Below are 27542 nucleotides of genomic sequence, written 5' to 3'. Positions count from 1 at the left end.
AGTAAGTGCAAACTAATACTCCTCCAACCACGACTGAGTATGTGAACATTTCAAAGGTCCAAAGGTTAATTCTGCAGCTGTCTATTGTAATTTCAGCAGTCTGAAAGAGCATTACAATAAATATATCTTCCTGCTGTGTAATAGTGAAAGGGAAGAGTGCTGCTGTGGATTTTGCACAGGCAGGCAAAGTGCCAGGCTTCTCTGAATCAGTCCCAGTAAATTCCAAATGTCGTCCTTTCAGCGCTGCAGCATCAAGAGGACACACACGATGTTCTTCTCGCCTCTAGTACTCCTTCTATAAAGCTGCTGCCTCCATCTGCTATCTCTATTTCTGTCTGTTTGAAATTAATGTGAATGTGTCAGGCTGGCATTTGAACGGAAGTCATTCTGTGACTGACACAAATAAGGTAGCGGGAGTCTTACATGGGCAGAGGGGGTAATGGAAAGGTAGATTCTCTCCACAAAAAAAGATGACTAATGTTGAGAAGAAGCCCCAAGGACACCCCTGCTCTTTTGTTGAGGATGAAAATAAGGCTGCAACTTTTCCTGAGAGAATCAAACCTCCCTGACTTCGTGAAGGCCGATCATTCACGTCAGGTTGATTATGTCAGACTGATTCAGCCTCAGGAGTTTTCTGGGACAGATTTTACTTTTACTTTGCTGAATTCGTAAGATTTTAAAAGGAAAGTTAAGAAAAGAGGCAACTGAAGTATGAGCTGCATCTCAGGGATATTTCAAAAAGTAAATGCATTTGATTGAAGGCATGAATTAGACAACTAAGAGTGCACCGTTAGAGGCTAATGCCCCTGCTGCTTCCCTTTGATTCATTACATTTTAAACACTCGGTCTGAATAATTATAATAAGTATTTCTGTGCAGTGCCAGTTTGTCTGGCAAATAATTTTTGATGTAAAAAGTTGGAGTGCAAAATAACTGATTTTTCAATACATCCTGAATTTTATGCAGTTGTTTCGGCTTTTTCGATTGTAGACAGAGTCCCCTCATGACTCTGTGACAAATTAATTATGTCATGGTTACACAGTAGACAGGCAAAACTCTGATTCACATAAATTAAACCATAAAATTATACATGACCACTGTGGTAGCATGCTGTCACAGGCCCCCGGCATTAATTAAATGGACAAAGCAGTGTATGTGTCTAATGTGCATATTTAGCTTCATGCAGGGTCCTGCTCTGGTAAAATTATCCTGGTAACACTTAATCACTCAACAATATATATATATATATATATATATATATATATATATATATATATATATATATATATATATATATATATATATATATATATATAGTTTAAAGGATGTCAAAGGAATGGTAAAGGGTCAAAAGAGCCCTCATGTTTTTGTGGGTGGGAATCGACAGCTAACAAGTTTGCTAAAGCAACCAGCTTAGCTTAAATATCAGCCAATTAACCCATGTTCTGATGTAAGGATAGCGCTGCAGAGCAGGGACACTTCAAACAGGTGAAAGGCAAGTTTTTAGCTTCAGATTTAAGATGATTGCAATCATTATCTCATACAAAGTTGCAGAATGAAGTTGTAAATGCAGTCCCCTTTGGGTTACTAAACATAAATAAATGAATACATTTAAAAGGATGAAGAAAGTTACCTTTCATGGTGGAGTGTGGAGGATGAGTTTAGCAAATGAACAGAGGAAAGAAACGGCTCAGGAGTCTGGGGTGGGTATTACCCAAAGACTGTATGAATGATGAATGTGGCATTCAGATCTAAAAATTGAAGCCAGCAGGGGGTGACTCCTCTGGTTGTATCAAAGTCAATGGAAAAATTTTCCTACGTTCCTTTGTTGTGATCTCAGTAAACACTTTTCTGATGAGTTCATGGTCTCATTCACTAGCTTCAAGTTTTACTGAATACTTCACGATGATCATTTTGTAAATTAAGATCGCCATTAGAGTCCAAAAGTAAAATAGAGCACGGTGTGCTTTAGAGTGGACCAAATAACTAACCAATGGGTGATGTCATAGTAGCTACATCCATTTCTTATACAGAGCCTACCAATGTCAGTGAGGCTCAGCCGACTGCAGCTGTAGAGTCTTCAAAACACCACTTTCTGATGTTTCCATTGAAGATTCTTTGTATTGCTCCTCACATGAACTTGAAATTGAAATTGACCTTACTTTGGAAAGGCAATCTTCTTTGAGCTTATGATATAAATACAGTTCTGTAATGTGAAATCTCCAAGGAACAGTAGGATTTAATGACACAACAAAATCAGAAAAAGAACAGAGCTTCTGTTTTTTTCCCAGAAGATTACTGTAAGTAAGAGCGTGGGGTATCCAGAGTAATTGTATTAACTCTCCCCCAAATGAGGAAGTCATAAAACACAAAGAAGGCAAGGACAGAGAGATAGAAACGGGATTAAACACTGGACGTGCAGTGGAGAGAGCTCTGAGCAACACTGAGTTTGCATTTCTATCAGATTTTTTTTTTTTTTTAAAAGGCCATAATACAAGCAGGGATTTTATCTTGCCTCTTTTAATCGTTGCCTCATTTTTTACTCTCGAGTCTGATTTCAGGCAGACGTCATAAAGTAGAAACAAAATGCCCTTGAAATGTCCTGATGCAGTGTTTAAAAAAAAACAACTGCTTTCCTGTAGTTCACCTGACATGTGTAAAATACAGAAAAAAAAATGTTTATCAGACTGCTGAATATTTCACTCAGCTTTTATAGGATTTCCACTTCATTCATTCCCAGCGTGACCCAAATTCTTTCAAAATGCTGCTTCAACCAGCAGCATATCTTCAAACATGCTTTTTTAAATCCAAAGCTCTGCTTGCTCTGATAGCAGCACTTTTATTGAGTGAAACTGGCTGCTGGTTTTTCAGGCAGTTTGCTCCCAACACTGTGTAGTTCCAGTGTCTTAATGGATTGCTGCACAGGGCAGTTTTGACAGCTGGTTGACCTGGACTAAAAACAAAGTCTCAGAAATGATTAGAGATATACAGCATAGCCACTAAAAATCATCAGGATGTCCCTTGTTTTCAGTGCAGTCTTTTAAAACCAATGAATTTATTCAATCTACCCACAGTGCTAAGTTTAAGTATTGCACCTAATTCCATGATTTGTACTCCTTCAGATTTTCTCTTTACCTGATAGATTCAGCTTGTGTAAGAGGGCCTCTTGTTGCAGAGCAGACTGTGCCAGCTGAGAACACAACACTCTAAAGAAACACATGTACACTAAACACATGATGCAATGAGAAAGTGCAAAGATGCAATACACACACACACGCACAAAAAAAAAAGATAATTCAGTCATTGAGTTGAAATATGGTTCTTAAGGAGAAATCAAAACAAAAGGCTCTCTCTCTTTTTGTGTGTACATTGGAGGGATTTGTAAGTGGACCCAAAGTCATGGTTAAAGACTGCCATTAATACTTGCAGAGAAAACACAATTTGTATGCAGCCTTGGATTAACTGCAGGCAGAGAGGGTCACCTCAGGGCGAAGACGCCCTCCTGCCCTCCAGAAGACTTTTGGGTACACTTTCACATCTTTATGGATTGGAATACTTTCCTTTTTTTTTTTTTAACCATACTCTAGCATTGCATTTATGTCCTCTGCAGTGGCACAAGAATGTGCTCATGGTGCAGCAGAAAAAGTAGAAGAGACAAGAGCAGAGAAACACTAGAAATGAGATTAGTGGTTTTCCCAAACTGAGAGACATGCTTTCTTGGGATGGCCTAGGGTTATAATGGGAGGATGCTGCAAGTGCACATGTGTAACTATTAACTGTGTAACTATGTCTGAGGTTTTGTCTTAATATTTGGGTTCTGAGATGGGTTTCATCGTTCTTAGTTTTGCTTTATTTCCAGTTGAGTTTGGGTTCCTGTGTTTATGGTCTTGACTACCTTTTGAGTTTTGTATTCTCTTATATAGCAGGTATTTCCTGGTTGGTTTCTTTATCATTATATTCTCAGTTTGAGATTATGTTCTCACCTTTTGAAATCTAGTTTCTGTTTGTGGTTAGGGCTGTAGTTCATATTTAATTCCTTGAGTTTCACTTTATCCTGCCTCCCAGTGTTCCCTTATATCTCATTAAGTCTGTCTCTGTGTTCAGGTAGTCATTTTTCTCTTGGGTCTTGTATTTAGTTTTTCTTGTGTGTCATTATCCTAATTATTTTCAGCTGTGTCTAGTTCCCAAGGCGTCTCCACTTCCCCCGTGACCTATTGTTTATTTAAAGCCTCAGTTGGTTAGTGTACTTTGTCAGAGTGTGTGCTTTTTCCAGCTTTGTGTGTTTGTGTTTCTTGCCTCATGTGCTTTTGGAATTTGACACTTTCCGCTTTTGACCTTATTAAAATGTTGTTGTTGTTCTTTACGCCTGCCTTCTGAGTCCTGCATTTGGGTCTTTTCCCAATTCCTGCTTCAAACAATGACGAAAGGGACAGATTAAACTGAAACTTTGTTTTTAAGGAGGGTTTAGGCTAAGCACATCATGATATACCAGTATATGTAACGACCAGCAAGACACAGAAGATGTGAAGGTGGATTTGGTACACAGGTGATCAATCCGACCAGGAAACAGAACTGAGTCAAAAACAACAGAAGTTTAATACCATGAGATTGCAGGGACACCGAGTCTACTGAGAGGAAACCACACAGCTTAAATACAAAGGGTAGACAATTAGATGCAGGCGAAACACATCAGGGAGGGGGCAGACCTGAAATATGAGACCAGGGTGTTTAACAAAACAACACACACAGGAAAGAAAAGAAAAACATGCAACTAAAGAAAAACAGAAAATAACTTATGAATTACCTGTAATGCTGACACACACACACACACACACACACCTTTACAAAAAGAACAATATGTTACAGATTCATATAACCTCTATAAACTTGTATTGTGAGTTTAAGTAATTTTAAGTAAAAACACAAAAATATATTGGACTGATTACATTATTGCTTTTTACATAATTTTATCATGATGTTACCTTATTTTGCCATGATGATTGTGTGCGAGCTCCAGTTTAATCGTATCGCCATGAATGATCTGGTGCTTCTTGTTTTATGGTCCTTTTATTAAATCTTTGTTTGAGTTTTGTGCATTGTAATGGCCGGTATGTATCTTCTTGTTCTGTGTTTTGTGTTTATGCATGTATGTTTGTTTGTTTATTTGCATTTTGTACTATCAATTATTGATTGGATGCATTTTAAAGACCCATAGGGTTAATGTGGCATTCGTGTACGCTGGTGGTCCCTATACAAAAACAACCAAAGCTGCATTCTGTTGTTAGAAAAATAGGTCTCAGTAGCTATGGTAAGCACAAGGTCCAGGAAAAACATACTAACCTAGAAACAGTTACTCACGTTCTTCTTTTGTTTAGGTCTGACAACAGTAACTCCCTCTTTTTGGTTTTGAGGAAAAATCACTCTCAGCCTCACCTCAAACTAGCTGACGACTGAATTCAGCAGCTCAGCTTCTTACTGGGTTTTCAAGCACCTAAATCCTGGCTTCTCTCCACGGGCTCCCTGTTCGTTTTAGACTTTAAAATTTCACTGGTCACTTCTAAAGCACGTCTGCAGCAGAAATCTTGGCTCTCAAGTGGGGCCTCTCTGAGGCTTAAATCTAAAGGTGACCCTGCTTTTGCCTCAGCTTTGGGGGCAATCTGCCTGTGGAGAAAAGGCTTTCATACTTAATTCACTTATTAAAACATGTTATTTATAGTTTTACTTCTGCGTGTTGCTGTCTTTTTAATATTTTGATTGTTATTACGGATTTTAATATTTTATTTGCATATAGTATTTGCATATAGTCTACTTGTTTCAACCTTGACTTTCTGTTTCAGTTAACCTACTGAGTAGGTTTTTCATGTTTTGCATGTCTTTCAAATCACTTTATTCAGAGGTATTTTATTTCATTTTGGGCTTTGAGTTTCTGTTCAATTTAGTTTGTTAGTTTATACTATTAGCCATATATACATCCCAGGCATGCACCAAAGCCTCCTGATGCTTGTCTGATTTGGCCACACTGATAAAGATAAAACTGAGGCCATATTCTGTTTAGTTTTATTTTGCCTAGTTTTGTTTCAGTTCAGTTAGTTTTTGTCGTTTCATGATGTCTAGTTTTTAATAATTTTAGTTTTTATTTCAGTTAAGTAAAATGTTTTTCCAACTCCAATTTTGGTTTTGGTTTAGTTTTATCTAACAATGCCAGCCTAGGACAGGAGCTCGTGTGACTGTTTTATGAGCGGATGTACGCTGCCACACTGCCATCTGCTGGCGGGGAGGAAAAGTGCACGACGGTGTCTTTCCTGGGGTTCGTTTTGGTTTAGCTGTGGACTCCGCTGATGTTTAAGGTTTGTTGACAGGAGGACGAGTGTAAAGACAGGCTGGACAGTGCGCACAAGCTGTTGCTAATTGCCTGATTATGTGTCGACTGCAGTTTTCTTTCAGAGAGGCGTCTCAGCCGTCCTTTAATTTACAGCTAAAGCGTAGCTAGCAAACTGCTAATTTAGCCAAGCTAGCTCGTAAGCTCAGTTAAGGAAGTGAAGGAAACGCTAACTTAAGTAAACTCTCCAGCCAACGACTTGGATTCAAACGAAGGGATATCTACTAGCGAAGACTAATTTTACCATGTAAGGTGATGAGTTAATTGTTAGCACAGGTTAACGTTTACGAAAGCTAACGTCCTTGTGGTAGTTAATGAGGGCTATTTTAGTGTCCTGACTACAGTGACCATAAACTGTGTATATTTTACCTTTCATATACGGACTATGAGCGGTATCCAGTGCCTTTAACTAAGTAGGAGTCCTACACAGTGTTAAAATGTTCCAATGCAACCAAAAGTCCACAAATTGGGGAATTATTTAATGAGTAGTACTACAAAACATTACATAGAAATACCAGAGCTGTTTTTTTCAAAAGTACTATATTATCTATACATTAGGTTATGATTGTTGTTTCATACCGATGAGTAGTTTATAAGTGGTTTATAAAATCGTATTTAAAATTTAGTGTATAAGTAGTCACTAGCTGCCAAACAAACTTTCCTGTGACATATAACTTTTGTTGTCTGTAGATTAACTATTTGAGTCATTTTTTTTAGCAATAACAGAGGGAAAGCCCGTATATTCAAGGATTTTTATTGTTATTCCAACGCGTACTAACGCAATTTTGCAGTCAGTTTCCGGTTAAAAGCCAACAAGAATGAGACGGCACAAGGTGATCGCCATAAATCTTTCTATGTAGAATAAACCCAGACAGTGGTCATCTACTTGATTGATATGAATGATAGTGTTCTGATATGTTCATCTTCTCTCTCACAGCGGCCCTGAATGCTGCAGATCTCAGCATGGAGTCCAGTGGGAAACCCTCAGCAGCACAGATTGTGGTTTTAGCCACCAGCTCGGCTCTGACTGCTTTCTTCTATTCCATTTACAGGAACAGAGTTACAATAGTTGCTAGATTAAAGGTTAGATTCATTTCTGTGTGATCTGTTTGTCATATGAAGAGTTGTAAGTAAATATATAACATTTGTATTCTACAGGAAGCAAAGAAAGTCTCCCTTGACCAGGATTTGAAAGCCATCCTGTCTGAAACTCCTGGAAGATGTATCCCATATGCCATCATAGAAGGTTTGCTAGTCCATTCTCTGAAAACCTAAATAAAGTAACTTTTGCTTTTATTGAGAGTCCTGTAACATTTTGCACACTGTCTTTATTATTACACACCACAGGTGTGGTGAGATCTGTGAAGGAAACGCTGAACAGCCAGTTTGTTGATAACTGCAAAGGCGTCATTGAGAGGCTGACGCTGAAGGAGGAGAAGATGGTGTGGAACCGCACAACTCACTTATGGTAAAAGGGTAAAAACAATGTTTTGGGGTTTTTTTTTGTCCTGAATACAGACCGTCCTCATGTTTTGTTAGTTCAGCTGAAATGAATAACATTTTCTGTCTTCGACCGTAAACATCTGCTCTTTGATCAAAAAGGGGCAATATTTATATTCACTATTTTTTTTTTTGGTTTAATAATGGCATACAGTCATCAGTTTCATCCATCTACCTAGAGGGAGAACAGGATTACGTATTGCCGTTTCACTCTCACAAAAAGCAATAACATCAGTGTTGTATGGGAGGGAGAGCAGATGGTAGCACTGACGCAGACAGCAGCCTGTTAAACAACTCAAGAGCCAAACACTAACTACTAAATGAAGCTTATGTCATGCTGAAGTCATCTTCCTGTCAATTAACTTGTCTCCACAGGAATGACCAAATATTCAGGGAAAAGGAAAAATGCTACCAACTCCTTATAGTCATTCTATCCATCCATTTTAAGCTACTTAACTGGGTTGCATGGGTGGCAGTCTAAGCAGAGATGCCTGTTTGAAGTGGTCACAAACTGAGAGGCATAATCTCTCCAGCAAGTCCTGGTCTGCCCTGTGGCATGCCTGAAACACCTCACCTAGGAGGTATCCTAGTTAGATGCCCAAACCACCTCAAACTGGGTCCTTTCAGTGTGGAAGAGTAGTGGCTCTACTCTGAGCCCTTCATGAATGGCCAATCTCCTCATCCTGTCTCTAACGGAGAGACCTGCTGCCCTCCACAGAAAGCTTATTTCCTTCTTATTCTCATTTTCTTCTTATCCTTTCAGTCACTACTCACAGCCACATGTGAGGCAGGAATGTAGGTCAACTAGTAAATCGACAGCCTCACCTTCACGCTCGGTTATCTCTGGTCCGCAGCATACCGTACATTGTACCAGTCTGCCTGGCATTCTCTCCCGTTTGTGGTCCTGTTTGTAGTGTAGATTAACATCAAGCGTTGGTCATGCACGCTCTGTTCAGACAGCTCTGCCGCCCAAAACATAGAAATGAAATATTTTCAGTAGCATGTGCAATTCACTATTTTCCACTACGTGCTACATGTCAGAAAGAATTGTGGAATAATGAATAAATAATGAGATGATTAATCAAAAACAAATAATCTCCATTTTGTATCATTACAAACTGAGGTTTGGACTGTTGGTGCAAAAACAAGACATTTAAAGATTGTGATTGTTTCCAAACAGGAACAGCACAGAGAAAATCATCCATCAGCGCATTAATACAGTTCCATTTGCCCTTGGGTCACATGATGAAGATATCACTACCACAGTCCGAGTCATACGTCCATTAGATGCTGCGGAGTTAGATCTGGAGACCACTTATGAGAACTTCCACCCGACAGTCCAATCCTTGTCCAGTGTTATCGGTCACTTCATCAGCGGGGAGCGACCGAAGGGTATCCACGAAACCGAGGAGATGCTGCGTGTGGGAGACAGCGTCACAGGGGTCGGAGAACTAGTCCTGGATAACAACCTGATCAAGCTCCAGCCTCCCAAACAGGGCTTCTGTTATTTCCTCACTCGGCTGGATCACGAGTCTCTCCTGAGGAAGCAGGGAAACAGCGTCAGACTGTGGAGGATTCTGGCGGTTGTGTTCGGCATGGCTGCCTGCTCCACGCTCATCTACATCCTGTGGAAGCAGTACATGCACCGCAAACAGAGCAAGAAGGAGAGGAGCATGCTCAAGGAGTTCAAGGAACAGCAGAGGAAGCGTTTGCGTGAACTTAATATAGAGGAGGGCAGCGTGTCCCCCACCAGCTGCACTGTCTGCCTGAGCCGGGATCGCTCATGTGTGTTTCTAGAGTGTGGTCATGTGTGTGCCTGCTGCCAGTGCTACGAGGCCCTGCCAGAGCCGAAGAAATGTCCCATCTGCAGGGCACCTATTGACAGGGTGGTGCCTCTTTACAACAGTTAATGTGTCAAAGTCCTTAGCTTTTTGCAGTCATTTGTCTTTCAAAAACTCAGTCTTAAAACTGACACTTGTTTCTGCTTTTACTGTGGCAAATCTATGTGCTGAATAAGAATGTGTCTACAGCTCCAATCAAATCTTCAAATCAAAACGGAAAACCAGAATTCATCTTGACTGAGAAAGTGAATTTCCCTCTGTCATGTTCACAGAGAAAAGTAGCTCTTTTTGTGCTCGGACTCTAACAGATCTTGGCCCTGCTTCCTCATAATCGATCTAAGAGGTTAAAAGCATTTTCTTGGGTGTGGAAAAAAGAAAAATGCAGTTTATCAGTTAAAAAGCTTGAATGTTATAGAAATATTTGTAATTGTTTAGTGAGAAAACACCGCTTAAAGTGCAGTTGTCAACAGCTTTTGTTGCCAAATTACACCAACACCCTTAGGAAGTTCCTTAAGATTAAGTCACAACACTTATATATACAATATGTATTTGAGCACTTATTATGAATATCTTTGTCATTCTTACAGGCACACCATGACAGAAAAATTTTATTTCAGTCAGAAAAGTCAAAAATGGTCCATCACTGGTTACAGTTTGATTTTGTTTCAGTTACTTTGTTATTGACCTTGTACGAAAATTACAAATCTCATACAAAGAGAGAAGAGGCATTGTGCAAAATGTAGCTGCTTTCTCTTGTCCCTGAAAGGTAGTCACAAGACATAAATAAAAATTAGCATAAGCAATAAAAACTGCAGTTAAACCTCCTCTCAGACCCATCTGCAGCTCTTTAGAGCCAGAGCAGAAGGCACTCTTTAATGTGTGGGTATCTCTACAAATGGGTTAAGTTATTTTGCATTTGGGAAAAATAGTTTTAAAAGGATAAAGAGATTGATAATACAATGATATTGGCCTTAAGCTGCTTTTGGGAAACGGGGTCCGCTTTGTTTATCTTAGTTTGTTTCCCTGCTGGCTGGCTTTTTTTTTTTTTTTTTTTTTAATGTATTTATTCTTTTGCTCTATTAAAGTAGCTTTACATGAATCAGTGCTCAGAATGTTTTTTGTTTCTTTTTCTTTTTTTTTAAACTTGTGCTGGGCCTTGGTGCAACTGCTTTTAGTTCATCCACTGTTGGAAACAAGCTGATTTAGCTCCTCCTCATTTAAGGCTGCTGTCCAGCGGTCTCAAACTCCCGGCCCTTGGGCTGGGAGTAGGGGGCGGGGCCGGATGCGGCCCGCGGGCCAGGAGTTTGAGACCGCTGGACATGAGGAGGAGCTAAAAGGAGGAGCTAAATCAACTTAAAGTAACCTTTAAGTTACTTTTTGACATTTCGCTTTCCCCTCCAATTAAGAGGAGTTAGCAAAATGTAACTTAAAGGGCTAAATTGTCTTATATTTTTTACATTAAATCGCGGGCCGGGAGTAGGGGGCGGGGCCGGGAGTTTGAGACTGCTGAAATTTTAAAAACATTCACCACCAGAGGGCAGTGTTTTACCAGTGGCTGCTGCTGTTTAGTTTTTCTCACTAATTCCATTTCCTAATCCCAGCCCACCATAAATAACAAAGTCGTCTCACTGTCTACCTGGTTAAAGTAAAGTTACATGAACTTGTTTCAACATCTTGTGGTACACATTGGTATTACAGGAAAGTGCAGCCTAGCTGTCATTCAACCAAAGCAAAACAAATATGTTTTGGACATGAAGTCAAAGTTTCTTCACATTCTGTTGATGATGTTTGTTAATTTTATAAGGTTTTCAGCTATTTTTAAATACAATAATTTACAATAAGTATCTTTAAGCTACCTTTCTTTGGTTGACTGCACCTCATAAAAAGATTTTTGAATATTAAAAAGGTCTGAAAAACTTTATCGTTTATGCAACAATTAAAAAAAAAAAAAATTATAATACTGTTCCACTTTTGTTTTTTATGGGTGCCTGGTAGGATGTAATGTGCTACTACTGCCAGAAGGTGGTGGTAAGCCACCTGGACACTGTTTGCAGACTCTCATTAAAGGAGGAATGAGCACTTTTGCCGTGTTGCATCTCAGCCAATTAATTTACAAAACTTCTTCTGTACCCACCTCAGATAATGTACTTGAATGAGTGAGAGCATGTGCTGGGTATTGGGGTTGCTGCTCTGTGTGGGCATGAGCAGTTATTCATACTGTGTTGGAGACAGTTTCTCACTCTGATTGGTTGGTTGCTTCCATTCAGGTACAGCAGATCCTTCCAAATGGCGCACAGGGAGGATTTTTTTTTTTCTTCAAAGATGATCTCTGTTACATCCAACTGTTGGAATATAGTGTTAATTCCAGCAAATATGACAAAAATTAATACTTACAAATGCTACCTACTGAACCTTTAAACAAAACCATCCAACAGCTACGGCCATTAAAAAGTCTTCCCGGCCCTTCAGAAAATAAAAACTATGTTCAGTGCAAACCATGCCAAATAAAAATCTACAGTTTCACACTGTTGTTCAAGAGCAGTTTGGGGTGGGGTTATGGTATAGTTCCCAGCAAAAATCAAATGGTATTTTGGCTTGAAAAGCTTTTTTGGACTTTATATAGTGACAACAATAGAAAAAACAGCTTGAAACCTAGAGCATTTAGAGCAGTTAGCTGAGCTTTTGGCTCACTGGGATTACTTGCACATTCATTGATCTCATGTTTAATACCAGCACCCACTGTTGCAACAATACATTTGACAGAAAGTGAGCAAAAGCATAGCAGGACCCCTTTAAAGTCATACTGTTTTAGCTTTGGTAAGGTCTTGCAGTTCAGTCCAGGTTGTGTTTTGTGCGGAGGAGGCAGAGCAAAGGCTGTGATTCACAGTAATTGTACAACTTTCTCTCCTTGTTCTGAAGAGTGGGAGCAAGCTGACCCTGTTGTGTTCTTTCTTGACTTTTCTGTGGGTGCCTGCTAATAGAGAGATGTGCAGTGGGTGCTCAGGCTTTAGTGCATTCAGCCGCAGTACACAAGAGAACAGTACAGGGGTAACCTCTGAAAACACCACAGCGACTGACTGCTGGACTTGAAATTAACTCACTGACTGTTTGCAGCTGAAACCTCATTAAAGACAAACATGGCAGTGACCAAGCAATTTCATAAGGCTGCCTCACTTTTTTTTTTAATTTATTATCAGCTGTTTATGGAAGTTGGAGATTTGTGCCAGGAGAGGGGGGTATTGGTCTGTGAGGGAAATCAGTGATTCAGGTCTTGGAATTAAAGAGCATGAATAGGCATAAAAATGTGACTATTAAATTCTTTCTGAATTATATGTAAGATATTCAGAACAAGGTGTGTACTGTACTGAATCATGCCTTTAGTCATTTGGCTGTTTCACTTTGGAGCTGCAAAAGGTTTCATCTTAAGCCCAAGTAAAGGTATGAAACCGTCATTTTGCCCACAAATAGATGGCTGTATTCAATTTTAGTCAGTGAAATTGAAAGGCAAAATGCTAGAACAGAAGTAGGAGAAAATGCTTTGGAACGGTTCAATTTTAGGCCAGCGGGGATTCATATCTGGCTCCAGAGGAGGCCATCTTACGGCAATTTGAGCACACAAGAATGCCCTTTGTGTTTCTAAATGATTCCATATTATACACAGGAAAAAAAAAATCCAATTTTATCCTCTCACTTGATGCCACAAAACCTCAGATGTATTATTTAACATTATATTGGAGCTTTGGCATTATCATTACATTAGTATTCAGCTGCTGGTCCAAAGATATTTATTTTCAAGGAGTGAGCTGATGCTGGATGGTCTCTGAAGAAACCTGAGCTAAATGTCAGACATACAGTGTAATCGAGCAGAGAGAGCATTATCTATCCACTCCTTCCTGTGGAATGTACTGATGGCCCTAAAAGCTCACTTTACAATCTGGCCTGTAACTGGCTTAAGGGTATTCATGCTGCTTTTTTTTTTGCTTTGCAGTGTTATTGTTGACATTTACATGTATCCAGTGCAATTCTGCTGGGATGTCATTGTAGGTCTGTCAGTTCTTCTGTCCATGGTTTTGGTTCGGTTCAGACTGAAATATCTTGCATTGCTATAAATTTTAGTTTGGGCGCTTGTGGTCCCCGTAGTAATTTGGCCAGGTGTTGCACTTTACATGAGACCCCACAACATTTTTATCCCTTGTTGGTCTGTCCCACATGTTGAGGCTCTGCTCCAGATTTTGATTGGTTCTAGCTTACAAAAATGAACATCCATGGAAACATGATAAGGATGTATCCCTCCTGAAACCCAAAGATGACTACCAGAAAGAACCATGGCAGAAGTAAGAGTTTGGTTTTAAAAATAATTGTAATAGAAAACGGGAGTAAACAAGTGGTTTATGGGCCTGATGCTTCTAGGCCTCAGAGATGTGGCAAAGAACTTGGCCTTTGGGGCACTGCTTCAGAGTGTTGAGGTGGATTAGGCATCTGACCGGAACGCCTCTAGGTGAGGTGTTTTAGGAATGTCCAACTAGGACATGGCTGGCTTAAGAATCCCTTGGTGTCCCCCTAAATGAGCCATCCCCCCATAGACAAGCCAAATGCCTTCTGAAGAACATTTTTATGAACAAGACAAAGATTGAGCTATTTGGCCACAATGATGAGGTATGTTTGGAGGAGTAAAGGTGAGGATTTCAAACCTAAAAACACTACCAACTGTCAAACGTGGTGGTAGCGTCATGGTCTGCGGCTGTTTTTCTGCCAGTGGTACTATAGTGCACAAACTGGATGTAATGAAGAAGGAGAACTACCTCCAAATTCTTCAGCTTCACTTCAAATCGGCACCTAGATGGTTGAAACTTGGATATGACTGGGTGTTCAAACAAGACAATGATCCCAAACACAGATCAAAACTGGTTTTGGGATGGATAAAACTGGCTAACATTAAGCTTCTGGAACGGCCTTTCCAAAGTCCCGACCTCAGCCCTTCTGAAAATGTGTGGATCATGCTTAAAAGTCAGGTCTGTGACAGGAATCCAACCAATTTAAACTCTACCAATTCTGCCAAGAACAAGGTCTAATATCCAGCCAGAAGTTTGTTGATGCCTACCAAAAACATCTGGTTGAGGTGCAACATGGTAAGGGACATTTAATCAAATATTATTGGTGCAAAATTTTTGACTGTAGATGCAGCCTCCAAGCTTTTGAGATGATTCTTTGCCACCTAAGTCTCACTCAGGGGGTCTGACTATGAGTTCTAACCTGTTACTTGATAAAACGTCAAACTCTTATGCTTTTTTTTTTGCTGCTCCTTTCGCTGTGGAGTTTGCATGTTCTCCCCGTGTTTCCGGGTACTCTGGTTTCCTCCCACAGTCCAAAGACATGCAGTTAGTGGGGTTAGGTTAACTGGTTATTCTAAATTGCTCATAGGTGTGAATGGTTGTCTCTCTGTGTTAGCCCTACGACAGGCTGGCGACCTGTAGCCCTATGACAGCAGGGATAGTCACACACAATATAGCTACCTTCCTTCTGTCTTTACCCATCATAGTTCCTACATTTAAAGTCCCTACTCTCACCTCCACATTCCCACCTCTCCTCTCTCACTTTCTCCAAACATGTCTTCCTCCTCTCCGCTTCCTTTGGATTCAGCCAACAGTAAGTGGTAAATGGACTGGTTCTTATATAGCGCTTTTCTGCTCTACTTTCAGCACTCAAAGCGCACAGTTTCCATCGACCAGCTGGCCAGCAGCACTGGTGGGGGATGCTGTTAACCCGAGTGCTGACTGATACCCTGACTGATCCGGTATGGAAATTGTACTGATGATCCGCATGTTTGATTTTATGCTAGATCCCCTTTCCTGACGCAACACTCCCCAATTATCCAGGCTTGGGACCAACACTAGGAGTACACATTATAACAATCACTGTTATTTAGGAATGAAATGAATATAATGGATGTAACCAAGCACCTTGTATCAGGACTATAGTTATAGCAGTTATGCAGCAAACCAAACAGCTTGAAAATTGGTTGAAAATCCAGCGAGTCATGCTAATTTTTAATTGGACAGACTTTCATTAGACTCTTCAGATTTTCTACTCCTTGTGATGGCACACTACACTGCAGTGAACAGCATGGACCAATGTGCTGTTTTTTAGTGGCACAAACTATTGTTTTATGCCTTTTCAATATCCACTGTGATCTGCAAATTGTACCGTACATATACTGAATGTGGGAAAACCAAGACATAAAGTTGAAATTGTATATTTTTCACCAGGCATCACAGCCTATTTATCTGTTTTGAACGTTTTCAGAATGCATTTCTTTAGACTTTAAAAAGGGAAAAAATTGGAGGTGTGTTCTTTTTTAGTTCCTATTGAGGCATAACAAAGTGCTGCACAGAAATGCCAGGAAAAAACAACATTCAAAAATGCAAACAGGATCAATCAAAAAAGGGGGAAAAAAGGCAGCCAGCAATCAAAAACAAAGAATAGAAAGACTGAAGGATCAGAGACAGACTACGGGCTTCTCATTTCTTTAATTTGTGCCTCCACATCTCCTTCCTTCTGTCTGCAACTCGGAAATCAGTCTCAGTTTGCCATGTTGAAGGATATCTTAGTTCTTAAAATGCATCTGAATGCGAGAGAAGCCTTGTCAGAGAGGCAATGCACAGGTGTAGCCTTTAAAAGTGTTTTTTAGCTTCAGAGTTTAAAAGAGGCGTGACACAAACTACGGGGAGAGGATGACTCCTTAAACAACTCATACTTTTTAACCATATGTATTTCCAGTTATTTAAGACAGTCTCTCCTTTACTGTTTATGCGTGATTGAAAAATATATTATCTTGTCACATTGCACTCTGTTGTGACTTTAATTAAGTGGCCCTAAATATTAAAAAAGAAATAATGAGCACCAAAACAAATTATGTTGCAGTTGTGCTAAGGAGGCACAGAAAAAGGAAAACAATAAACAAAGATCATTACAAAAACCATGACTAAAAAAAAAAACCTTTTGTTAAAACACTAACCATTTAAAAGGCTGTCATTGTTTTAATTGATAATTGGGGAAAGTACTTCTGCAAGCAACAGCCTTTCCCACTTTGCAACTCTCCAGTACTGTAAAATGACAGGGAAACCCGAAAAGTTCAGATCCTCGTGCCAAAGGCTGCTGTTCAGTGTGAGCTAAAGACAAAATTTTCTGTTATTTCTCAGAACTTTTTAGTTTCAAGTCTTTGCTATGAGATTCTGACCATATACTCAGCAATGAGGCCAAAAGATCACATTTGTAAGAGCATTATTGTTCAGCTAATAGTCACATTAACAAACAACTCTTTTCCTTTGTGCTCACAACATGAAAGCAGGTGCTCTGGTTCAACACCATGGAAACCCATCAGTCCAGTCGTGCAGTGCTTTTACCATCAGGACCAGTCACTGTTCTGAGAGCGAAGGAACCATCAAAGACATTCCTTCTATTATCTCCCACTTAAGTGTTTTGAATGTCAATGCGGCACGAGGACTGTGCAAGATCTGCACCGAGAGGGCTGCACACAGGCTTATTGATGGAAGTCAAATGATTGCTGTACAGCATCTATGGCGCATGGGTGGCTCCACAGTGGATTACATATTCGGCTAACAAGCGAAAGCACTCCGGTTTGATCCCCCAAGAAGACACAAATCCCTTGTGCCAGGAAGGGCATCCAATGAAAAATCTGCCAAATCAAATATGTGGCGCTACCTGCTGTGGTGGGCCCTTTGTGAATAAGGAAGCAGCTGAAAGCAGGTATTGATGAATGAAATTTGCCATTTAAAAGGTATCACATTTTCCTGCTCCTGCACCAGCTGGACCTGATTCAAATAACATGCCTGATATGTTTTTTCTCAGACAGCATGATTAATCAGACAAATTACACCCTAGACACCTATCTCAGTAGCACATTTGTACTTCACAAAAGTTCTTTTATTCTTTATAATAAGTGGAAATGGCATTTCTCTGTGCTAGTGGCTTATTAGAGAAAGGCAACCTTGAATCACTTCAGCTTTCCTCTTCCTTTTTTTTTTCTCTGAGAAGTGTTATTAACTGGTAGGGCAGTGGATTGATTTTTCCTTTTTTTTTTTTTTGGATGTAGTTGGCCTCCAGACACACTGTTCGGTTCAAGTATTTGAGTGCTATTACATCAAAAGAATACAATTCTTAGTACACAGCTGGTAGATTGCAATAAAAACAAGGTTAATCTAAAGCTTGCACAGTTCCTGCACTTTAAAATGAGAAAGATTTACTAATCATTTCTCTCTGGGACATTATTCTTATGTCTCCTAGTTCTTCAGTTTTATGTTAAGCTGAAACTACCAAGACCTCTGCTACTGTATGTTTCACATTTAATACCTGAGGCGGTACTGTATAAGGAGGGCAATGCAAAAATACGTAGGAGTGAAAGTCTTACACTCAGTCTTAGGTAAATATGTATGCATTTTTAGTATTATTAGCACAATATACTTGGAGTTATTGAAAGTAAAAGTACTTGTTTTACTGAATGGTGTCTTTGTGTTTTATGTTATTTATATTATCACTAATGCACTTGGATTGGGTTCTTGGTGAGTTTTGTTTTTTGTTGTGATTTTATTGTTTCTTGAGTTTCTGATGTTCTTATTTTCCCAGTGTTTCCCTGTCTTTGTCTCCCTCTGTTTTGTGTTTCCTCGTCTTCACTGTCTGCTTCCTGTTTTATTTTGGCGATTGCGTTTCCATGTGTCGCCTGCGCCTTTACTTCCTGCCTTTATCTTTCCCATGCCGCCTTCACCTGTGTTCCCTTCTTAAAGACTATCTGCTGTGCCCTCTTCACCTGTGTCATCCTGAATTAGCAGCCCTCTGTGCATGCGTGCGTGTGTTCGTCGAGCTCAGGTCCTCTACCAGAGGCCTGGGAGATTGAGGGTTCTATGCAGTGTCTTAGCTGTTCCCAGGACTGTGCTCTTCTGGACAGAGATCTCGGATGTCGTTCTTGGAATCTGCTGGAGCCATTCTCCCAGTTTGGCTGTTACGGCACCGACTGGTCCGATTACCACAGGGACCACTGTTACCCTCATTTACTTCACTTCATTAGAAAAGTTGTAATTTTAAAAACAAGAAAACATGCTGGAGGGAGTTTTTCCTTCCCACTGTTGCAAAGTGCTTGCTCATAAGGGGTTGGTTTTAACTTTTGGGTTTTCTCTGTAATTATTGTAGGGTCTTTACCTTACAATATAAAGCTCCTTGAGGCGACCGTTTGTTGTGATTTGGCGCTATAGAAATACAATTGAATTGAATTGAATATCGTTTATAAAATGAAATTAATATTCTTATTTTTCCTGCTGGAGAGATGATCCATTGAAAATTCTTTTTCATGCTTGTTTAGCCTCCATCCAAGGCTTATCCCAGCTTATCCAAAGTAATAAATAATTACTGATATTCATACCTAGAGACTGGCAGTACATGAATGGGCATTAGTATATAGAATATAGTGTATAGTGTGAATTACTTTTTTTTAATTTTTATTCTTCTTATTTATATGTGTGTGTATATATGGTTGCAGGTACAAAATACATTTCACTGTGCATTGTACTGTGTATAACTGTGCATGTGACAAATAAACACTATCTTAATCTTAATCTTACTAATGTAAACTAAACTATATCAAACCACAAACAAACTCTGATCAAATAACATAGATTTTCAAGAGCTTTTTAACATTTTCATGCAAGGCAACACTTTGACAAGAAGCAGATTTTATTATAGCAAAGTTACTTTCAGCTGCTCCCTTGTTTCCCAAGAGGCCACCACAGTGGATGGACCTGCACACTGATTTGGCACAGACTTTACACTTCCTGATGTAACCCTCCTAATTATCTGTTTTTGGGATCAGCACTACCCTGTGGCCCCTGAGGCTGGGTTTGTGTCTCCTCCTGGTCTCAAACCAGGGACCTTTTGTGTGTAAGGAAAATGTATTAACCAACACACCAATGAGCCACCGCTTTTACATTGGCTCAGTGGGCATACACAGCATTTTTATCCTTTGTTCTGCATACATTGAGACACTGTTCCAGATTTTGATTGAGTCTATCTTTTCTAAAGCCTGGTTTGTATCTAATGGCTGTGAAGAAAGTGGGGAAGGCTGTCATCATTGCTTAACTGCAGGCTAACCTGTAACCCATTTTTCCTGCCTTTGAAAGAAGATTTCCACAGAAAATTATAGAAACTACCACAAAGAAAAGCAAAAGCAGTGCCAATAAAGACTTGGAATGGGCAAAGTGGGTGGAAGAGCTTTTTATGCCAGTTATTTTTCAGTCATGTACATGGGAGAATATGACATGAAATGACAGAGTACATGCCCGTCTCACAAGAAACATGGCTCCAAAAGAAATGTGCCACTCAGTGAGTCCCCTGCTGAAATTCAGCAATGACTGCCACACAGAATAGCAGCAGGAAAAGTGGTTAACATCAGTCACTGGGACAGAAAGTTGAATACGTGAATAAAAGAGGACTTTGGCGTTATGAAATCAAAATTTACCTTTCTTTTATCCTTATTGTATTTTACTTACCAAATGAGTTGGAAAAAGTTGCATTCAAATAAAATATTTGTCAACCACTTGTAAATACTACTTAGTTGTTTATTTTTAAGTTCTCCTGTATACACTTTTCTCGGTACACCTTGCTAGTACCAGGTTGAACCTCTTTTGCCTTCAGAACTGCTTTTATACTTCATGGCACAGCTTCACCAAGGTGCTGGAATAGATTTTGGTCTGTACTAACATGATCGCATCACACAGTTGCTGCAGATTTGTTGGCTGTACATTCATGATGCGCTTAAACAGCTCTCACTTACTATTAACGCCATTACGCCGCTGCCAGCAGCCTGAACCATTGATACAAGGCATGACAGATCCGTGAGTTCAGGTGGTTTATGCCAAATTCCAAATGTGCCAGCAGAAATGGAGGCTCATCAGGCCAGGCATCGTTTTTCCCAATCTTCGTTTGTCCAACTTTGGTGAGTCCGTGTGAAATATAGCTTCAGTTTCCTGTCCTCAGCTGGCAGGCGCCACGCCTTCCAGTGTGCTCTTCTGCTGCTGCTTCAAGGTTTGACATGCTGTGCATTCAGAGATGCTCTTCTGCACACCTTGGTTGTAACAAGTGGTTATTTGACTTGCTGCTGCCTTCCTGTCAGCTCAAAGGAGTCTGGCCTTTCTCTTCTGACCTCTGACATCAACAAGGCATTCTGATGCTCGGTTTGAACTTCAATAGGCCGTCTTTACAATGTCAAAATTTCTACGTTTATTGAGTTGCTGCCACGTGACTGGCCAATTAGAGATTGCCATTAATGAGGTATACCTAATAAAGTTACCAGCAAGTGTCAGACACAAACACACTCTTTACCCAACATTTAGTTTGTTCATATAGTCAAATTAATAATAATAGTAATCTTATTGATTTAGATGAATAATTTATCTGTAGTGGGAATCTACTGTGGCTCAAAGTTTTAGTCTTACATTGACTTCAAAAACATTGAAGGTTAATAAACATTATAGACTGACTAACAGTTGAAATGCATGCAAAATGCAAATAAATAAAATGATTGTGAAGCAAAAAAATAAAAATAATTTTGCAAGCAGCACTTCCACTTGGCCATGATGTAAAATACAAATGAAGTTGCCACAGCAGCTGCTAATCATGTTTTTAAGTTCTGCGGGCCAAAGCAGAGACAATAATCATTTATTGTGCCCGACAAGCTTCCTCTGGGCCAACAGTCATCCCGACACTGCAGTTACTTACGTTTGCTCTGTATGCTATTTATGTCCACTTTAAACCGCTGTGATATAGTGGCCTGGATTAAATTAGACATCATCCTCCGTTCTGCAGCTAGACGAGTTTAAGTAGCTCGAATGTAACTGAATAATTATCACTGAAGTTGCACAGTTTACACATCTGTGAGGAAAAAAAAATAAGCATGACGACGGATGTGCGCATGGAGCTAAATGAGCACTTTGATATTTTCCAGCCTGCGTCTAAATTAACCTTTGGCTTCCATCAGTGTTATGTTTGCAAAATCCACAACTTTCCTCACTGTGGATAATGTCTGATCTAAATATGGGGCCGTAAATGAAATGACACAACATTCGTTCAAACAACACGTCTTTACATGCATTATAGTCAGTAGCTTAGCAACAGGACACAGTTCAAACTTTTATAAGGTTTTACTTGTGTGTGTTGCCATGCTGTGTAATATCACAACACACCTGAGAAAATATCATGATCTTAAATTAGCATTTTGTGCACGTGCTCTTCAAAGCACTGCACACTCTCAGGAACTCTTTAAGGCTTGTTTGATCTCTCTGACAGGGGTGAAGATGGTTATTAGTGCCGCAGTAATGAGCTTTCATTTTTCTTACCCAGCACTCTGTTTGCTGGTTCCCTCTTCCCCCATTCCTCCTTCATTCACCCTTTTCAAACCTCTGGCTCTCACGCTGGGCATGTTATACCTTGTAACAGGGTGGATGGTATAAATGGTGCCTTGTCGTCCTAATTACTATCACCCTCTTTGATTTCAAGGACCCATATAATGGCAGCTTTTTGTTGTTAATGAGACTTGTGCCATGTCACTCGGGGGAAGGAATATTACCAGTGTAGCTCAGGTCACCTTGACTTCAATTCACCTGCTGATGGGGAAAACGCTGTAAGCTGAATGTGTAGCATGTGAAGCCAAAAGTGTTATTAACTGTCTGCTCTTTACTTTCACACTTATTTAGTTGGAGCAGTCTAAGTCAGCATGGCTCCAATTCAATTAATTTTATTCTTATAGCACCAATTCACAACAAAGGGATAAGGCATTTTATTGCAAACACCTTAAAAATACACATCATAAAAAAAGCTGAGAATTGAAAGATGAGAAACACACAATGGAGAAAAACGGTGGCACAGAGCTTAGTTTCCATCTCGCACAAGCTCGCGGGAAACTCAGGTGAGTAGCATGAAGTAGCAGTTGTCAACTATTTGCTATAAACTGTATAAAATATAAAGGTATCCATGGTGATGTCACATGCTGGTTTCTGAAGACTCAACGTTTGAGTTTTGGCTGCTGCCATGTTAGGAGTTAGGAGGAGTCGAGCCATCAGCTGGAACCAAGTTAAAGAATCATAGCTTCAAAAATTAGCCACGAAGTCCTATGATTTGCTCCCATTCTCCAAACGCTCTCTTTTTTTCTCCTGTGCAGAGGAATCCTTTATGTAACATAATAAAGTATTTATGAAAAGACTTTACCCGCCTCTTATTTCTTTAGCCAGACTTTCTGTCTCTGTGGAAGCAAAATTTCACAAATTTTTGGTCCTGTCCTTAACTGTTCTCAACACTGACCTACACAAAAGGCACCTAACTCAGTGTTGTGTCTACACATAACAGGCAACTTAACAAAGAACCAATTTGTAACTGCATCTGTAGGAACATTGTTACAGGCAGCCCGTGTCATGGTGCTGGGCCGTGTTTTGTGTTTTTTGAAATTCTGATATTGTTATTTCTTCTGTTGTGTTTCATAGGTTGCTTATGATTCTTAGGTTATTGTTAGTTTTGCAGTTCTGTATTTTTCCTTAGAGTTTCCGCTTTGAGTTACAGTGTTTTGTGGTTTTCCCTCAGTATGCCTGCATCCCTGTGTGTCATGTTTAGTCATTTCCTGTTTTACTTTGTTAGTTCTTGTCTTGTTTGATTTGTGTTCAGTTTTGCTTCCTTTGCCTGTTAGATTCAGTTCAGTTGTGCTCCCTGTTGTGTCCTATCTCCCCGATTACCTCATGTGTGTATTTAAGCCCTCAGTCTTCTTCTGTTCCTTGTCACGTCCTCCCTCATTCCCTGTTCTGTATTCCCAAAGTATCCTAGTCAGTTTGATTATTTGCTCCTGTAAAGCCTCTCTGTGTTTTTGTGAGAATCCAGCAATAAAGCTGATTTTTTTAGTTTATGTTTTGCCTCCAGAGTTGTGCTTTTGGCTCCATATCCTGTCTGCCACATGTCCAAATATGACAGCCTGTGCATAATGGTTCCCATTTCTTTAGCTGAATCTTTAAAAAATGGCAAAGATAACACAGTGACAGGGATAAAATATTTTTGTAACAAGAAGGTGATTCTCAAGGAGCCATTAGCTGAAAACATGGCATACCTCAGCATGGTTTACAGTATGTGCTTAAAATTTTGAGGAAACCAGACAAGAAAGAACTCTCCAGCAGATGAACAGTATCTGAACATGTCCTTAAGAAATATGAGAAAATCCAGCAAAGATCTGACACAGAATGTGGGAGATGCATCTGGTCCTTCTATCCATCTACTGCTGTCTGCAGCATCATCATTCTTTCAGCGGCTGAAGTGGGATGAAGATGGGTGGTGGCAAGTCTTATGGAGTGAAATTTGACATTTTTGCTTCAAACAATGAGAGTCTGCAGCCATCTTTGAAACACGGTTCTGTCATCGATTGGTTTTGCCTTTCAGCCAGACAACACAAGAAACACAAAAACCTGCCATCATGGAACATCATCATCACCTTGGCTAAAATGGTGTAAGTGACTAGAAAAGTTAAATAAGTGAGCGGCCTTAATAAGAACACCTTGTGAGCTTTAGTAGCTCACCTCCAATCAGACAGTTTATGGTGCCTGACCAGAAAGGTTTCTAGTTTCTGGGTTTGTTTCTGGTTTATGGAGCCTAATCAGGTGTAGTGTTTTTTGCTCTTTTTTTTTTCTTGCATTTTAGTTGAGCCTTCAAGTGTTAGATCTGAGTATTTTTGCTCTGTTCTTGTTGCCTGTGTAGATCATTGATTTCCATGTTCTTTCAGGATATTTGTGTCTTGTCTCCATAGTTCTGTTATTTCTGGGAGCTTCCTCCTGATTTTCCTTTTGAAGAGAACCTCTGTGGGGCTCTTGCCTGTGGTTGGGTGATCAATACACTGATAGGTTTGGAGGTACATTCAGAGTCACTTTTTCCAGTTTGGGCCTTCTGATTGTGTGATGTGAATCCCTTTTCATGAGTAAAGAATAAAGTCTCCCCATTTCACAGTTGGTTTATGCCCACTGCTGTGTCACTTTACCATGTAGTTTTCTGTTGTACTGACATGAACAACAGGCCACAGTCATACATGACTGTGAGACCAAGGTGACTGAAGTCACCGTAAAGTGTGTACAAGATGGACGTCTCCATTGGTTGGAAATCTTCCTAGTTTAATACAGCCATGGATGGAGACTCATTGATCTGATAAGGATACATTAAAAAGGATCATTGAAAGACCAAAATGCTGGTATGAGCAGGACAGTGCTGCCTTCATTTTCAGATGATTCTGTAGTCACACTAGAGGAAACAGTGGCTGGAGACCATGGCATGACCAAATTTATAGCCAATGTGTACTGTGATGTCATTGCCTTTGAAATGGTTGCTTCAAAGACAGGGGATGCATTGCAAACCAACTGTGCTCATCTGCGCAGACTGACTCAGATTGATTGCAACATGTTGGCAATATGTCTGCATTTATAAATTAAGACTGCGGTTATTTGCAAACTTTCACCAATCTGTCAGAGTGACCGCAAGTCAGTCCAAGTAAACCGCGATTGACTGGAGACAGGTTGCCTCCCAGCAGGTGGCCTGCGCAATCGCCTTGTGATCCCAAGTGGTCCCTGGAATTGCATTCAATCAGTCATTGACATAAAAAAAAAATTCAGCACAATCTCAGCGCATCTCCAATCTCATTTTACATCCTGCATAATGCCAATAAAGGCATTCTATTCTATTCTATTATTGGGCACCCATCAATTTTTTCCTAGTTGCATGGAGGTTGCCATCCTATTTGTACTTTAGTGTGACTGTGCTGTTACATACCAGGAATGTCACCAGGGACACTCAGTTAATAAAACTTGAAATGAAAATCTTCCAGTCTGCCACTTAAATACAGCCATGGATGAACTGCAAATAGACTGAGAAAGACAGACTGTGCAAACTCATTGGTCTGATAAGGATGCATTCTTTGAAAGATCAAAATTCCGGTATGAGCAGGATGGTGTTGCTTCCTGTATTTTGAAGGAAGATGAGTGTGGCACACCAATAGATAAAGCTATCATCAACATAACAGGAGAAGCTGTATTAAAAAGACAGTGGTCCAAGCACTAATCCATGAGGTACACCTTTGTGGTAGTAGAGGGACAATAATGACTTTAGACTCAGATCTTTGGTTGTAGACTTATTTTATTACATGCACCTTCGGAGCTGGTCAGAGAATTAACAATTATAAAGACACAGCAAAAGCTTTCAACAGACTCAAACAGGTAACGATCATTTATAAAGGCACAAACAGCAAGTTGAAAGATACTGCACCTTACAGCTGACTCGGTACATAAAAATTACTTATTTCAATTACAGCTGCACTAAATACTGCAATTACAGGACAAAAATATTACTATATGACATCTACATTGTATTTCTCAGTTCAGAGAGGAAAATACTGCACTACTGGCTCCAATGTGCCAATTGAGTCATTAAACACCATAACAAACACCTGTGCTCATGCAGAAAGACGTATGCAACTCAGCCTGAGTGAAAAAAGGAATACCTGAGTAAAGCAACACCGAAATGAAGGGGGAAAATAGAAAATAGAAAATTAAAGCTGAAACATGCTTAAAATGGACTGAAAAAGAAGAATTAAAGAAAAAAGTTTGAAAGAAGGGTATCTACTGTATATATTTTTAAATGAACCAATTGTTACTGCAATGAACAGGTTTTACATTTTCAACCGATTTAAACCTTGTTTAGGCACTTGAGGTAACGAAGCTTTGACAGTGATAATTAGCAGGGGCCATTCATCTTTGATTTCAAGAGTAGGACTTTTGATCACTGTACATATTCTTGAGGAGAGGGCTGCACCAGCTGTTTGCACTGGGCCGCCTACACATTACAACTGATTTAGACTTCTGCGCTGAAACTTTGTAGAGCCGAAGACATAACCTACATAAGTCACAGATGCTGTTGCCAGCATTCATGCTTGTGAGTGGCGTTACTACCTTGTGGTCATGTCCCAGTTTTTCAGCTGCAATCCCAGCCATGATAGAAACAAATAAAATGCTGGAACTTTTTTCCCTTTTTTTGTTTTGTTTTTTTGTGTGTGTCCCTCAAGTTTTTCCTTTTTCATGCATTCCCTCATACCCATTTCAATAGTTTCTGTAATCTCCTTCCAGGAATTTGCTGACTTTTATTTTACATTAAGGCTAGGTTTATTATTCTCTCACAGCCATTCTGCAGCCAAAAGGTAGCCAGAAATGCATAGGAAGAATCAACGGTACTGAACAGGCCATAGATTTAACACAGAAGTATAAATCCTGTTACATCTGCAGGAGCTGCTCAGCCTCTGAAACCCATGCCATGTAGCGCCCAGGGTGCAGTTTCTGTGCTGATGCCAGAGGAGGTTTGGTACTCTGCAGGTACTGAGTGAGCAGAGGTTTGGTGACTTTTATGCACTGTGCACCTCAGCACTTAGCCACCCCACTCTGTACCTTTACGTGCCCTGCCACTTTGTGGCTGAGTTGCTGTGGTTACTAATCACTTCCACTTTGCAGTAATGCCATTTACAGCTGATTGGGGAATATCTAGAAGGGAAGAAATTTCACAAACTGACTTACTGCAACCGTGGCATCTGATTACAGTATCATTCTTAAATTCAATGAGTTCTTTAGAATGACCCATTCTTTCACAAATGTTTTTAAAAGGCACCTGAATTCAAAGATTACGAGGCGTGGCCCATGCTTTTGTCTATATAATGCATTTAATATATTTGAAGTCAATATGTTTAACATATCTGAA

The 27542-nt window shown here is 39.8% G+C and overlaps 1 protein-coding gene across 3 annotated transcripts; it reads left to right on the top strand.

The window, feature by feature from the left end:
* The first annotated feature begins 6261 nt into the window (after window positions 1-6261).
* Window positions 6262-10874, top strand: mul1 (mitochondrial E3 ubiquitin protein ligase 1). Of its 3 annotated transcripts, none has more exons than XM_030734813.1 (5): window positions 6262-6346; window positions 7316-7461; window positions 7537-7624; window positions 7726-7846; window positions 9059-10859. In XM_030734813.1, exons 2-5 carry the CDS (start codon window positions 7342-7344, stop codon window positions 9786-9788), a joined length of 1059 nt encoding a protein of 352 aa, XP_030590673.1. In that variant the 5' UTR covers window positions 6262-6346; window positions 7316-7341; the 3' UTR covers window positions 9789-10859. The 3 variants fall into 3 exon arrangements, with proteins under 3 accessions (XP_030590673.1, XP_030590675.1, XP_030590674.1); XM_030734814.1 differs by lacking the exon at window positions 6262-6346 and adding an exon at window positions 6377-6625 and having other exon boundaries at window positions 9059-10874; XM_030734815.1 differs by lacking the exon at window positions 7316-7461 and having other exon boundaries at window positions 6267-6346; window positions 9059-10874.
* The last annotated feature ends 16668 nt before the right edge of the window (window positions 10875-27542 follow it).

The sequence above is a fragment of the Archocentrus centrarchus genome, chromosome 7 (assembly GCF_007364275.1).
Source record: "Archocentrus centrarchus isolate MPI-CPG fArcCen1 chromosome 7, fArcCen1, whole genome shotgun sequence".
Lineage (NCBI taxonomy): Eukaryota > Metazoa > Chordata > Actinopteri > Cichliformes > Cichlidae > Archocentrus > Archocentrus centrarchus.
This window is presented reverse-complemented; position numbering and strand designations above follow the sequence as displayed.